This window comes from Carcharhinus amblyrhynchos, unplaced genomic scaffold, assembly GCF_965287045.1.
Source record: "Carcharhinus amblyrhynchos unplaced genomic scaffold, sCarAmb.v2.hapA scaffold_500, whole genome shotgun sequence".
NCBI lineage: Eukaryota > Metazoa > Chordata > Chondrichthyes > Carcharhiniformes > Carcharhinidae > Carcharhinus > Carcharhinus amblyrhynchos.
Window position 1 is genome coordinate 60,664 of NW_027650240.1, and position 15,670 is coordinate 76,333.

General features: G+C 50.7%; 1 protein-coding gene across 1 annotated transcript in view; it reads left to right on the top strand.

Moving 5' to 3' along the window:
* plcxd3 (phosphatidylinositol-specific phospholipase C, X domain containing 3) overlaps positions 1-13,554 on the top strand; it is a 37,537-nt gene extending 23,983 nt beyond the window's left edge. Inside the window, exons 2-3 of the mRNA XM_080183967.1 lie at positions 1,916-2,624; positions 13,398-13,554. Coding sequence (XP_080040093.1) covers positions 1,916-2,624; positions 13,398-13,554 — 866 coding nt within the window. The remainder of the gene's footprint in view (positions 1-1,915; positions 2,625-13,397) is intronic.
* The last annotated feature ends 2,116 nt before the right edge of the window (positions 13,555-15,670 follow it).

The following is a 15,670-nucleotide window of genomic DNA, read 5'->3' on the forward strand; positions in this document are numbered from 1 at the left end:
TTAAACTTCTATACCAACCTACCATGAGGGACTTTGTCAAACGCCTTACTGAAATCCATATAGATGACATCAACGGCTCATCCTTCATCGACCGTTTTTGTCACCTCCTCAAAGAATTCTACCAGATTTGTAAGGCAAGACTTCCCCTTGACAAAGCCATGCTGCGTATCCTTAATCAGATCGCAACGCTCTAAGTGCGCATACATCCTATCCCTAGGAATCCTCTCCATCAACTTACCTACCACTGACGTTAAGCTCACCGGCCTATAGTTACCCAGGCTATCCCTCCTACCCTTTTTAAACAACGGTACCACATTTGCTATCCTCCAGTCCTCTGGGACCTCACCTGTGTCCAAAGAAGAGACAAAGATTTGCGTCAGAGGCCCAGCAATCTCATCCCTCACCTCTCTAAGCAGCCTAGGATAAATGCAATCGGGCCCTGGAGATTTATTGGTTTTAATGCCAGCTAAAAGCCCTAACACTTCTTCCCTCGTAATCGATAGATCTTTCAATCGGTCTACCGCTCCCTCAATGACCGTACCAGACATCAAGCCCCTCTCCTTCGTGAATACCGACGCAAAGTATTCATTCAGGATCTCCCCCATTCCCTCTGCCTCTAAGCACAATTCCCCACGTCTGTCCCTGAGGAGACCGATTTTACCCCTAGCCACCCTTTTGTTCTTAAGATAGGAGTAAAACGCCTTTGGATTCTCCTTAACCCTACCTGCCAAAGCCATCTCATGCCTCCTCTTTGCTCTCCTAACTCCCCCTTTGAGATCCCTCCTACTCTCTCTGTATTCCTCCAACGCTCTCTCTGTTCCCAGTTGCTTAGACCTGACATATGCCTCTTGTTTCTTCCTAACCAGGTCTTCTATATCCCTAGTAATCCACGGTTCCCTAATCCTCCCTTTCCCATCCTTTCTCCTAACCGGCACATGCCTTTCCTGCACCCATTGCAGTTTTCCCTTGAAAGACTCCCACATGCCTAACGTGGTCTTGCCCTCCAACAGCCTATCCCAGTCTGTATCCCTAAGCTCCTGCCTAATCCGGCTGTATCTAGCCTTCCCCCAATTTAGCACCCTCCCCTTAGGACAGCACTCATCTTTTTCCATTCGTATCCTAAAGTAGACGGAGTTGTGGTCACTATTAGCCACATGTTCGCCTACCGCAACCTCAACCACCTGACCCGGCTCATTTCCTACAACTAAATCCAGTATCGCCCCCTCTCTAGTCGGGCTATCTACATACTGTTGCAAGGATCCTTCCAATACACATCTTATGAATTCCTCCCTGTCCAAACCCCCAGCTCTAGGCACCTTCCAATCCACCCCAGGGAGATTAAAATCTCCCACTACAACAACCCTGTTCTTCCTACACTTGTCCAAAATGTCCCTACATATACCCTCTTCCACTGCCCGCGGGCTGTTGGGCGGCCTGTAGTACCCTCCTAGCATAGTAATGGCCCCCTTCCTATTCCTCAACCCCAGGTTCTTATCAGTAGGTTCTTATTTCCAGATGTTTAATTGAGTTGAAATTTCACCATCTGCTGTGGTGGGATTCGAACCCGGGTCCCCAGAGCAGATGAACAAATGAAATAAATTCTCCTCCAGCATTGCGCGATATCTGAAATGCCTTCAATTTTTTACCTGAGCATTCTGAGTCTATATTGATTTCAGCTGCCTGGTCTCCACTATTCCCACTTTGCCTCTGGACTTCCCCTTGGGAAAACCCTTTGAAGCTTCCCAAGATTTTGATCAACCATCCCAATATCCCATTGTGTGTGGGGGAAGAGGGTCCGGTGAGGTTTTGCTATGTTAATGTCAGTACGATTGTTGCTGTTGGGGACAGTTGGTTTGAAGAGGGACCATTGCTTCAGATAAAAGGGGCAAAATTATTATCCATCTTCTTATTGCAGGATCACATGACTCATTCAGCTTTTACATTGATGAGTCATCCCCGGTTGGGCCTGAGCAGACGGACACGGTGCAGAACTTTGTCTCTGTCTTTGGCGCAGTGGCGAAGAAGCTGATGAGGAAGTGGTTGGCCACGCAGAGCATGAACTTCAGGAGCCAGTTACAGGCCGGCGTCCGTTACTTTGACCTGAGGATCTCCACCAAGCCCCGGGATCCCGACAACGAGCTTTACTTTGCTCACGGACTGTTCAGCGCCACAGTCAGAGAAGGGCTGGAGGAGATCAATGCCTTCCTGGTGGAACAGCCGAGGGAGGCCATCATTTTGGACTTTAATCACTTTTACGGAATGCAGAAGTCTCACCACGAGAAGCTGATCCAAATGCTGAGGGACTGTTTCCAGAATAAACTGGCTCCTGTCATCTTTGCCCAAGAAGTCAGCCTTCAGTATCTCTGGGAGAAGGGTTACCAGATATTGGTTTTCTACCATAACCCCGTGGCCCTGGAGGTCACCTTCCTGTGGCCGGGTCAAATGATGCCCTCACCCTGCCCAAACACCACTGACCCCGAGAAACTCATCCACTTTGTTCAGGCCTCCATCAGCGATCGGCGCAGCAAGGGCACCTTCTTCGTGTCCCAGCTTGTCCTGACTCCCAAAGCTAGCACGGTGATGAAAGGTGTGGCCAGTGGTCTGAGAGAAACCATCACCGAACGGTAAGGGTCAGAAAGAACAGTTTGTCAGACTGCCGCTCGCCAGGGGAACTTGAGAAAGCAATTGGAGCAAAAGAAGTGAGAGAGCATGAGAAAGGACTCACTAACAGGATTAGAGAGAATCCCAGGGGGGGTGCGGGTGGCACGGTGGGTTAGCACTGCTGCCTCACAGCGCCAGAGACCTGGGTTCAATTCCTGGCATGGGTCACTGTCTGTGTGGAGTTTGCATGTTCTCCCCATGTCTGCATGGGTTTCCTCCGGGTGCTCCAGTTTCCTCCCACAGTCTGAAAGATGTGCTGGTTAGGGTGCATTGGCTGTGCTAAATTCTCCCTCAGTGTAGATGGAGTACAATGTTAGCAAGTGTGAGGTGGTCCACTTTGGTAGGAATAATGGTAGGAAGGACTATTACTTACATGGCGAAAAACTGCAGCAGGTGACGATGCAGAGTGACCTCGGGGTCCTTGTGCATGAGTCGCAAAAACCCAGCTTGCAGGTGCAGCAGGTGGTCAGGAAGGTGAATGGGATGCTGGCCTTCATAGCGAGGGGGATTGAATATAAAAGTAGGGAGGTCTTGCTGCGGCTGTATAGGGCATTGGTGAGGCCGCAGCTGGAGTACTGTGTGCAGTTTTGGTCGCCGCACTTACGCAAGGATATTTTGGCCTTGGAGGGAGTGCAGAGGAGGTTCACTAGGCTGATTCCGGAGATGAGGGGGTTGGACTATGAAGAGAGACTGAATAGACTAGGTCTGTACTCAGAGTTTAGAAGGATGAGGGAGGATCTTGTAGAGATGTATAAGATAATGAAGGGGATGGATAGGATAGTGGTAGAGAGATTCTTCCTGCTCAGAAAGGACAGCAGGACTAGAGGGCACAGCCTCAAGATAAGAGGGGGGGGGGGGGGGCGGCAGTTTAGAACGGAGTTCACAGTTTAGAACAAAGTTGGAACAGAGTTCCAAACTTTGCTGGATTCCGGGGAAGTGCCGGAAGACTGGAAAACGGCTAATGTTACGCCGCTGTTTAAAAAAGGTAGCAGGCAAAAGGCAGGTAATTATAGGCCGGTTAGTTTAACGTCTGTTGTGGGAAAAATGCTTGAATCCGTCATCAAAGAAGAAATAGCGAGGCATCTTGAGAAGAATGGTTTGATAGAGCAGACGTAGCACGGATTCGTGAAGGGGAAGTCGTGTCTGACAAATTTATTGGATTTCTATGAGGATGTGACTAGAGCGGTGGACAGAGGGGAACCGATGGATGTGGTGTTTCTCGATTTTCAAAAGGCGTTTGATAAGGTGCCGCACAAAAGGTTGCTTCAGAAGGTTAGGGGGCATGGAGTTGGGGGTAAGGTGTTAGCGTGGATAGAGGATTGGTTGTCTAATAGGAGGCAGAGAGTTGGTATCAATGGGTGCTATTCTGACTGGCGGTTGGTGACTAGTGGAGTGCCGCAAGGATCAGTGCTGGGGCCTCAGCTATTTACCATTTATATAGATGATCTGGAGGAGGGGGCTGAGTGTATGGTAACGAAATTTGCTGATGACACAAAGATAAGTGGAAAAGCAAATTGTGCGGAGGGTGTGGAAAGTCTGCAGAGGGATCTAGATAGGCTGAGCGAGTGGGCGAGGACCTGGCAGATGGAGTATAATGTTAGCAAGTGTGAGGTTATCCACTTTGGCAGGAATAATAGTAGGAGGGATTATTATTTAAAAGATGAAAAGCTGCAGCATGCTACGGTGCAGAGGGACCTGGGGGTCCTTGTGCATGAGTCGCAAAAACCCAGTCTGCAGGTGCAGCAGGTGATCAAGAAGGCGAATGGGATGCTGGCCTTTATAGCGAGGGGGATTGAATATAAAAGCAGGGAGGTCTTGCTGCAACTGTACAGGGCACTGGTGAGGCCGCAGCTGGAGTACGGTGTGCAGTTTTGGTCACCGCACTTGTGCAAGGATATTTTGGCCTTGGAGGGAGCGCAGAGGAGGTTCACTAGGCTGATACCAGAGATGAGGGGGTTGGACTATGAAGAGAGACTAAATAGACTGGGTCTGTACTCGTTGGAGTTTAGAAGGATGAGGGGAGATCTTATAGAGACGTATAAGATAATGAATGGGATGGATAGGGTAGAGGTGGAGAGGTTCTTCCCGCTCAGAAAGGACAGCAGGACGAGAGGGCACAGCCTCAAGATAAGGGGGGGGGCAGTTTAGAACAGAGTTGAGGAGGAACTTCTTCACTCAAAGGGTGGTGAATCTCTGGAATTCTCTGCCCGTTGAAGTGATGGAGGCTGCCTTGCTAAATATATTTAAGTCACGGGTAGATAGGTTTCTGATAGACAGGGGAATTAAGGGTTATGGGGAGAAAGCGGGAAAGTGGAACTGATCCACTTCAGATCAGCCATGATCTTATTGAATGGCGGGGCAGGCTCGAAGGGCTAGATGGCCTATTCCTGCTCCTATTTCTTATGTTCTTATAAGAACATAAGAACATAAGAAATAGGAGCAGGAGTAGGCCATCTAGCCCTTCGAGCCTGCCCCGCCATTCAATAAGATCATGGCTGATCTGTTGTGGCTCAGTTCCACTTTCCCGCCCTCTCCCCATAACCCTTAATCCCCTCTCTTATCAAGAACCCATCAACCCGCTTCTTAAAAATATTTAGCGAGGCAGCCTCCACCACTTCAACGGGCAGAGAATTCCAGAGATTCACCACCCTTTGAGTGAAGAAGTTCCTCCTCAACTCCGTTCTAAACCGCCTCCCCTTTATCTTGAGGCTGTGCCCCCTAGTCCTACTGTCTTTTTTGAGCGGGAAGAGTCTCTCCACCTCTATCCTATCCATCCCATTCATCATCTTATACGTCTCAATGAGATCTCCCCTCATTCTTCTAAACTCTAACGAGTACAAGCCTAGTTTATTCAGCCTCTCCTCATAGCTCAATCCCCTCAACTCCGGTATCAGCCTAGTAAACCTCCTCTGCACTCCCTCCAGGGCCAAAATATCCTTGCGCAGGTGCGGCGCCCAAAACTGCACACAGTACTCCTGTTGCGGCCTCACCAATGCCCTATACAGCTGCAGCAAGACCTCCCTACTTTTATATTCAATCCCCCTCGCTATGAAGGCCAGCATCCCATTTGCCTTCCTGACCACCTGCTGCACCTGCAAGCTGGGTTTTTGTGACTCGTGCACAAGGACCCCGAGGTCCCTCTGCACCGTCGCCTGCTGCAGTTTTTCGCCCCGTAAGTAATAATCCTTCCTACCATTATTCCTACCAAAGTGGACCACCTCACACTTGCCAACATTAAATTCCATTTGCCATTTCCTGGCCCATTCGCCCAGCCTATCTAGATCCTTCTGCAGACTCTCCACACCCTCCGCACAATTTGCCTTTCCCCCAATCTTGGTGTCATCAGCAAATTTCGACACCCTGCACTCGGTTCCCTCCTCCAGATCATCTATATAAATCATCTATATTATGTACCTGAACAGGTGCCAGAGTGTGGCAACTAGGGGATTTTCACAGTAACGTCATTGCAATGTTAATGTAAGCCTATCCGTGACACAAATAAATAAAGATATTTTACAGCTACATGAAAGGGAAGAGATTAAGCAGGTAAAGAGTAAGGTCCATTACAGACTGAGGGCGGGCAATCTGTGTGTGATGGTGCAGGATATTGGAAAGGTTTTAAATGAATAATTCACTCAGGGACAGGAGAAGGTCGATACAGGAAAAGGGACAGTGAGGAACTCGCACAGTTTTACATGGAAATGGGGATTTATTGAAGCCTCTGCCGGTTTAAAAATGGACAAATCCCCAGGCCCGGATGAACTGCATCCCAGGCTGCTTTGGGAGGCGGAGCAGGAAACTGCAGGGCCTCTGACACAAAGGTTTAATTCCTCTCTGGCTACAGGGGGAGGTACGAGAGGATTGGAGAACGAATGTGGTTCCACTTTTCAATAAACTCTCATCTCTACCTGCTTATTGAATAGTCACAAGTAGGCTTACATTAACACTGCAATGAAGTTACTGTGAAAATCCCCGAGTCGCCACACTCTGGCACCTGTTCGGGTTACACTGAGGGAGAATTTAGCACGGCCAATGCACCCTAACCAGCACGTCTTTCAAACTGTGGGAGGAAACCGGAGCACCCGGAGGAAACCCACGCAGACACGGGGAGAACATGCTGACTCCGCACAGACAATGACCTGAGCTGGGAATTGAACTCAGGTACCTGGTACTGTGAGGCAGCCGTGCTAACCCACTACGCCACTGCGCTGCTCCAGGAAGCATGAAATTATAGACCAGTGAATAATCTTGGAAAGACATGAGTAAATTAAGGAATGTCAGCATGGCTTTTTCAGAGGGAGGCCATATCGAACAAACTTGATAGAATTGTTGAAAATGTGATTGTGTGTGTGGAGAAGGGAAGTTCAGTTGATGTCATTTATATGGATTCTAGCAAAGCTTTTGACAAGTTCCAACATGGGAGATTCATTGAAAAAGTTAAAGCACATCAGATTCAGGGAAACTAACCCTGTGCTGTACCTGTCCTGGGAGTGTTTGATGGGGGACAGTGTAGAGGGAGCTTTACTCTGTATCTAACCCCGTGCTGTACCTGTCCTGGGAGTGTTTGATGGGGGACAGTGTAGAGGGAGCTTTACTCTGTATCTAACCCCGTGCTGTACCTGTCCTGGGAGTGTTTGATGGGGACAGTGTAGAGGGAGCTTTACTCTGTATCTAACCCCGTGCTGTACCTGTCCTGGGAGTGTTTGATGGGGGACAGTGTAGAGGGAGCTTTACTCTGTATCTAACCCCGTGCTGTACCTGTCCTGGGAGTGTTTGATGGGGGACAGTGTAGAGGGAGCTTTACTCTGTATCTAACCCCATGCTGTACCTGTCCTGGGAGTGTTTGATGGGGACAGTGTAGAGGGAGCTTTACTCTGTATCTAACCCCATGCTGTACCTGTCCTGGGAGTGTTTGATGGGGAGACAGTGTAGAGGGAGCTTTACTCTGTATCTAACCCCGTGCCGTACCTGTCCTGGGACTGTTTGATGGGGGGACAGTGTAGAGGGAGCTTTACTCTGTATCTAACCCCGTGCTGTACCTGTCCTGGGAGTGTTTGATGGGGACAGTGTAGAGGGAGCTTTACTCTGTATCCAACCCTGTGCTGTACCTGTCCTGGGAGTGTTTGATGGGCGCAGTGTAGAGGGAGCTTTACTCTGTATCCAACCCTGTGCTGTACCTGTCCTGGGAGTGTTTGATGGGGGACAGTGTAGAGGGAGCTTTACTCTGTATCTAACCTCGTGCTGTACCTGTCTTGGGAGTGTTTGATGGGGACAGTGTAGAGGGAGCTTTACTCTGTATCTAACCCCGTGCTGTACCTGTCCTGGGAGTGTTTGATGGGGGGACAGTGTAGAGGGAGCTTTACTCTGTATCTAACTCTGTGCTGTACCTGTCCTGGGAGTGTTTGATGGGGGGACAGTGTAGAGGGAGCTTTACTCTGTATCTAACCCCGTGCTGTACCTGTCCTGGGAGTGTTTGATGGGGGGACAGTGTAGAGGGAGCTTTACTCTGTATCTAACTCTGTGCTGTACCTGTCCTGGGAGTCTTTGATGGGGGGACAGTGTAGAGGGAGCTTTACTCTGTATCTAACCCCGTGCTGTACCTGTCCTGGGAGTGTTTGATGGGGACAGTGTAGAGGGAGCTTTACTCTGTATCTAACCCTGTGCTGTACCTGTCCTGGGAGTGTTTGATGGGGACAGTGTAGAGGGAGCTTTACTCTGTATCTAACCCCGTGCTGTACCTGTCCTGGGAGTGTTTGATGGGGGGACAGTGTAGAGGGAGCTTTACTCTGTATCTAACCCCATGCTGTACCTGTCCTGGGAGTGTTTGATGGGGGACAGTGTAGAGGGAGCTTTACTCTGTATCTAACCCCGTGCTGTACCTGTCCTGGGAGTGTTTGATGGGGACAGTGTAGAGGGAGCTTTACTCTGTATCTTGCCACATATTGCCAAAGATCTTAACAAAAAATTTCTGAGTACCAAATGGATGTAAAATGGGAAGGTTTCAGATCCGTTTTTTTAGGTGAGTTTAAAAACAAAGAAAATTCCAACACAGGAAACAGGCCCTTCGGCCCTCCAAGCCTGTGCCGCTCATTGGTCCAACTAGACCATCCGTTTGTATCCCTCCATTCCCAGTCTGTTCATGTGACTATCCAGATAAGTCTTAAACAATCCCAGCGTGTCCACCTCCACCACCCTGCTTGGCAGTGCATTCCAGGCCCACACCACAATCTGTGTAAAATACATCCCGGCATATCTGTGTTGAACCTTGCCCCCCTCACCTTGAACCTGTGACCCCTCGTGTTTGTCACCTGCAATCTGGGAAAAAGCTTCCCACTGTTCACCCTATCCATGCCCTTCATAATTTTATACACCTCCATTAGGTCTCCCCTCATTCTCCGTCTTTCCAGGGAGAACAACCCCAGTTTACCCAATTTCTCCTCATAGCTAAGACCCTCCATACGAGACAACATCCTGGTAAACCTTCTCTGCACTCTCTCCAAAGCCTCCACGTCCTTCTGGTAGTGTGGCTACCAGAACTGGACGCAGTACTCCAAATGTGGCCTAACCAATGTTCTATGCAGCTGTAACATCAGACGCCAATTTTTATACTCTATATCCCGTCCTATTAAGGCAAGAACGCCATATGCCTTCTTCACCACCTTCTCCACCTGTGCTGCCACCATCAAGGATCTGTGGACTTGCACACCCAGGTCACTCTGTGTGTCTATACTCCCGATGGTTCTGCCATTTATTGTATAACTCCCCCCTACATTAGATCTACCAAAATGTATCACTTTGCATTTATCTGGATTAAATTCTATCTGCCATTTCTCCGCCTAATTTTCCAGTCTATCTATATCCTGCTGTATTCTCCAACAATGTTCATCACTATTCGCAATTCTAGCAATCTTTGTGTTATCTGCAAACTTACTGATCAAACCAGTTACACCTTCTTCCAAATCATTTATATATATCACGAACAGCAGAGGTCGCAGTACAGAGCCCTGCAGAACACCACTAGTCACAGTCCTCCAACTGGAAAAGGACCCCTCCACTGCTACCCTCTGTCTTCTATGGCCAAGCCAGTTCTCCACCCATCTAGCTAGCTCACCTTTTATCCCGTGAGATTTAACCTTTTGCACAACCTGCCATGAGGGACTTTGTCAAACGCTTTACTAAAATCCATATAGACAACATCCACGGCCCTTCCCTCGTCAATCAATCATGACTTGGGATTTTCCTACTCTCTGGATCCCCTACAGCTCATTCACCTTTGCTTTGGTTCCCACCCTGCCCTGCCAAACTAATTTACATCCTCCTGACAGAATAAGCAGCCTCACAACCCCAGGTTAAAGTCCAACAGGTTTATTTGGTAGTAAATGCCACTAGCTTTCGGAACGCTGCTCCTTCGTCAGGTGAGTGGAGAGTTCTGTTCACAAACAGGGCATATAAAGACACACAGTTTACAGAATACATAGTGGACAGTGAAAAAAGTTATCTCCAATTGTAACGGGATCTTGATCAATTGGGCCAGTGGGCTGACGAATGGCAGATGGAGTTTAATTTAGACAAATGCGAGGTGATGCATTTTGGTAGATTGAACCAGGGCAGGACTTACTCAGTTAATGGTAGGGTGTTGGGGAGAGTTACAGAACAAAGAGATCTAGGGTTACATGTTCATAGCTCCTTGAAAGTGGAGTCACAGGTGGACAGAGTGGTGAAGAAGGCATTCAGCATGCTTGGTTTCATTGGTCAGAACATTGAATGCAGGAGTTGGGACATCTTGTTGAAGTTGTACAAGACATTGGTAAGGCCACACTTGGAATACTGTGTACAGTTCTGGTCACTCTATTATAGAAAGGATATTATTAAACTAGAAAGAGTGCAGAAAAGATTTACTAGGATGCTACTGGGACTTGATGGATTGAGTTATAAGGAGAGGCTGGATAGACTGGGACTTTTTCTCTGGAGCGTAGGAGGCTGAGGGATGATCTTATAGAGGTCTATAAAATAATGAGGGGCACAGATCAGCTAGATAGTCAATATCTTTTCCCAAAGGTAGGGGAGTCTAAAACTAGAGGGCACAGGTTTAAGGTGAGAGGGGAGAGATACAAAAGGGTCCAGAGGGGCAATTTTTTCACACAGAGGGTGGTGAGTGTCTGGAACAAGCTGCCAGAGGTAGTAGTAGAGGCGGCTACAATTTTATCTTTTAAAAAACATTTAGACAGTTACATGGGTACGATGGGTACAGAGGAATATGGGCCAAATGTGGGCAATTGGGATTAGTTCAGGGGTTTTAAAAAAATGGGCGGCATGGACAGGTTGGGCCGAAGGGCCTGTTTCCATGCTGTAAACCTCTATGACTGTAACTCTGTGACCAACTTGAAATTATCCTTAACGTGCACTCCCCCCCACTATCCCCTGCCTCTCTGAACTACACTGGCACCTGCTGAAACAACATCTCCATTTTAAAATTCCCATCCTTATTGCCAAATCTTGCCATGGTGTTACCCGTCCTCTCTGTGTCTCCTCCAGCATCACTACTGTCTGAGTTATCTGCCCTAATCCACTCCCGCCTTCTCCAGTAACGCTGCGTTCATTCAGCTTGTCACTGTCAGCTCACTCTCCCGTTACTAAGACCTCCGCTCTGGAATTCCCTCCCCTCTTTCTTTATATTTAATGCTCTACAGTTATACAGGGTTTCAGTGAGCCCACATCTGGAATACTGTGTGCAGTTTTGGCCTCTACATTTCAGAAAGGATAGATTTGTATTGGGGACGGTACAGCGAAGGATTGGGCCCTGGGATGAGAGGGTTTGTCTGTGAAGAGAGGCTGGGTTTGTAATCTCTAGAGTTTAGAAGGATGAGGGGTGATCTCAATGAAACCTATCAGATTCTGAAGGGGTTTGACAGGATGGGACACTAAGAGATTGTCCCACTGGTCAGGGAATCTAAAACCTGGGGCACTGTCTCAGGATAAGGGGCCGATTATTTGGGACTCAGATGAGGAGACATTGAGACACTGAAACCCAGAGAACAAAACTCTGGTGCGGCCGCACTTGGAGTATTGCGTACAGTTCTGGTCGCCGCATTATAAGAAAGATGTGGAGGCGTTGGAAAGGGTGCAGAGGAGGTTTACCAGGATGTTGCCTGGTATGGTGGGAAGGTCTTATGAGGAAAGGCTGAGGGACTTGAGGTTATTTTCATTAGAGAGAAGAAGGTTACGAGGTGACCTAATTGAGGCATACAAGATGATCAGAGGGTTAGATAGGGTGGATAGTGAGAGCCTTTTTCCTCGGATGGTGATGGCTAACACGAGGGGACATAGCTTTAAATTAAAGGGTGATAATTATAGGACGGATGTCAGAGGTAGGTTCTTTACTCAGAGGGTAGTAAGGGCGTGGAATGCCCTGCCTGCAGCAGTTGTGAACTCGCCAACTTTAAGGGCGTTCAAATGGTCAGTGGATAGGCATATGGATAACATTGGAATAGTTTAGGTTAGAGGGTCATTAGATTGGTTCCACTGGTTGGCGCAACATCGAGGGCCGAAGGGCCTGTACTGCACTGTAATGTTCTATGTTCTTCATTCAGAGGGTTGTGAATCTTTCAAATTTGCGATTGTTGCCAGGACTCAAGGAACTGAGTTATGTGGAGAGGTTGGACAGGCTAGAAATATTTTCATTGGCGCGTAGGGACTGAGGGGTGAGCGTAGGGACTGAGGGGTGAGCGTAGGGACTGAGGGGTGGGCGTAGGAACCGAGGGGTGAGCGTAGGGATGGAGGGGTGAGCGTAGGGACTGGGGGGTGAGCGTAAGGACTGAGGGGTTAGCGTAAGGACTGAGGGGTGAGCGTAGGGACTGAGGGGTGAGCGTAGGGACTGAGGGGTGAGCGTAGGGACTGAGGGGTGGGTGTAGGGACTGAGGGGTGAGCGTAGGGACTGAGGGGTGGGCGTAGGGACTGAGGGGTGGGCGTAGGAACGGAGGGGTGAGCGTAGGGACGGAGGGGTGAGCGTAGGGACTGGGGGGTGAGCGTAAGGACTGAGGGGTTAGCGTAAGGACTGAGGGGTGAGCGTAGGGACTGAGGGGTGAGCGTAGGGACTGAGGGGTGAGCGTAGGGACTGAGGGGTGAGCGTGGGGACTGAGGGGTGTTTGGATAGAGGTGTATAAGATCATGAGAGGCATGGATAGGGTGAATGTACTCAGTCTTTTTCCCAGGGTTGGGGAATCGAGAACTAGACGGCAGAGGTTTAAGAGGGGAAAGAATTAATGGGAATCGGAGGAGTAACGTTTTTTACACAGCGGGTGGGAGGTGTACGGAATGAGATACCAGAGGAAGTGGCTGAGGCTGGGACATTAACAATATTTAACAGGCATTTGGACAGATACATGGATGGGAAAGGTTCAGAGGGATAGGGGCCAAATGGAGGCAAATGGGGTTAGTTTAGATGGGTATTCTGGTCAGTATGGGCCTGTCACCGTGCTGTAGATTCTGTGATTCTCTGGGACAGGCAGATTTTTGGGAGGATTTGTAGATGAGTGCTGGGTGGGCGGGGTGAGAGTGGGGTTTAATAATCGCCCTGCCCGATCTGTGTTGTGACTTCACCGGGACATTTCCCACGGTGCAGACTGTGGACTGGGTGAGGAACATTTCTGGGAGAAGGTTTTGAAGAGGAAGGTTGTGTGTTTGTGCTGTGAGAGTGTCCCTGTCAGTAACTCACTCTGTGTCTCTCCCAATCACAGAGCTCTCCCTGCAATTATCCAGTGGATTCGATGCCAGAAGCCGGGAGAGAACGGAGTGAACATTGTGACGGCGGATTTTGTGGAGCTGGGAGACTTCATCAGCTCTGTCATCCAACTCAACTACCTCCTGGGCCAAGAGGCAGCCAATCCCATCTGAGCAAGGCCCTTGTAGCCCTGTCCCCCCCGCAGCCCCCCCCACACACTGCCCCCCCTCCCACAGCCCCCCCTCCCTCACAGCCTCCCCCCGCAGCCCCCCCCACACACTGCCCCCCCTCCCACAGCCCCCCCTCCCTCACAGCCTCCCCCCGCAGCCCCTCCCACACACTGCCCCCCCTCCCACAGCCCCCCCTCCCTCACAGCCTCCCCCCGCAGCCCCTCCCACACACTGCCCCCCCCCCGCACACTGCCCCCCCCACACACTGCCCCCCCCACACACTGCCCCCCTCCCACACACTGCCCCCCCTCCCACTCACAGTCCCCCCTCCCACAGCCCCCCCTCCCTCACAGCCTCCCCCCGCAGCCCCTCCCACTCACTGCCCCCCTCCCACAGCCCCCCCTCCCTCACAGCCTCCCCCCGCAGCCCCTCCCACTCACTGCCCCCCTCCCACACACTGCCCCCCCTCCCTCACAGCCTCCCCCCGCAGCCCCTCCCACTCACTGCCCCCCTCCCACAGCCCCCCCTCCCTCACAGCCTCCCCCCGCAGCCCCTCCCACTCACTGCCCCCCTCCCACAGCCCCCCCTCCCTCACAGCCTCCCCCCGCAGCCCCTCCCACTCACTGCCCCCCTCCCACAGCCCCCCCTCCCTCACAGCCTCCCCCCGCAGCCCCTCCCACACACTGCCCCCCCTCCCACTCACTGCCCCTCCCCCTACAGTCCCCCTCCTCACACCCCCCCCAGCCCCTCTCCCTCACCCCCCCACATCCCCTCCCACTCACAGTCCCTCTCCCTCACACCCCCTGCAGCCCCTCCAGCTAACTGCCCCTCCCCTTGACAGCTCCTCCCTCTCACAGCCCCTTCCCCTTACAGTTCCCCACCCTCGCACCCCACTCACACCACACAACTATAAGAACATAAGGCACAGGAGCAGAATGAGGCCACTCGGCCCATCGAGTCTGCTCCGCCATTCAATCATGGCTGATATTTCTCCCATCCCCATTCTCCTGCCTTTTCCCCATAACCTCTGATCCCCTTATTAATCAAGAATCTATCTATCTCTGTCTTAAAGACACTCAATGACCCGGCCTCCACAGCCTTCTGCGGCAAAGAGTTCCACAGATTCCCCACTCTCTGGATGAAGAAATTCCTCCTCATCTCTGTTTTAAAGGATCGTCCCTTTAGCCTGAGGTTGTGCCCTCTGGTTCTAGTTTTTCCTACTAGTGGAAACATCCTCTCCACATCCACTCTATCCAGAGCCCCTCAGTATCCTGTAAGTTTCAATAAGATCCTCCTCTCCATCCTCCAATGAGTACAAACACAGATTCCTCAACCGTTCCTCATACGACAAGCTCTTCATTCTTGTGAACCTCCTCTGGGCCCTTTCCAAGGCCAACACATCCTTCCTTAGATACGGGGCCCAAAACAGCTCTCACCACCTCCCCCCCACCCACAACCCCTGTGCACCTCCCCCCCTCATGCCCCTCCTGCTCCTGAGCCAGTGACCCTCATGTTCCCGTGTTTGTGGATATTTCATTGGAAGCTGGTCTGGTGTGCGTGATAACTTCCAGCTGTTCCTGATGCAGCCACTGGGGGAGCTGCTGCATTGAGCCATCTTCAAACTCTCCAGGGATTGTTTAACAAGTTGTGAAACGGTTCCAGTTCTGGTCAAGTATCTGAGACAGTGTGACAGCAAGGCTCTGTCTGAGTGGTGCTGAGATTAATTTATCGTTTGGAGCTGTCAGCCCTGGTGAAAAACACCGAGACATCTCCAAACGCCACTCTCAACCAATGCCCTGAATGGCATTGACCACAAACTGGTCCCAATCCCCCTCCCGATTCCCAACCTGATCCCGATCCCTGTCCCAATCCCGATCCTGGTCCCAATTCCCGTTCCCTGTCCCTATTTCAATCCCAAATCCCGGTTCCGATCTACACTTTCAGCACCACCTCCCTTTTTATGGCAGGAATTTCAATTTGGGTGTCAGACCCCCAGCCCCCTCTCCCCCCCCCCCCCACCTCCCACTCAGCCCCCTGCTCAGCTCCCCATTCCCCATTCATCCCCCTGCCCACCACCCAGCACCCCCGCCCCACCCAGCACCACCCCCCAACACAAACT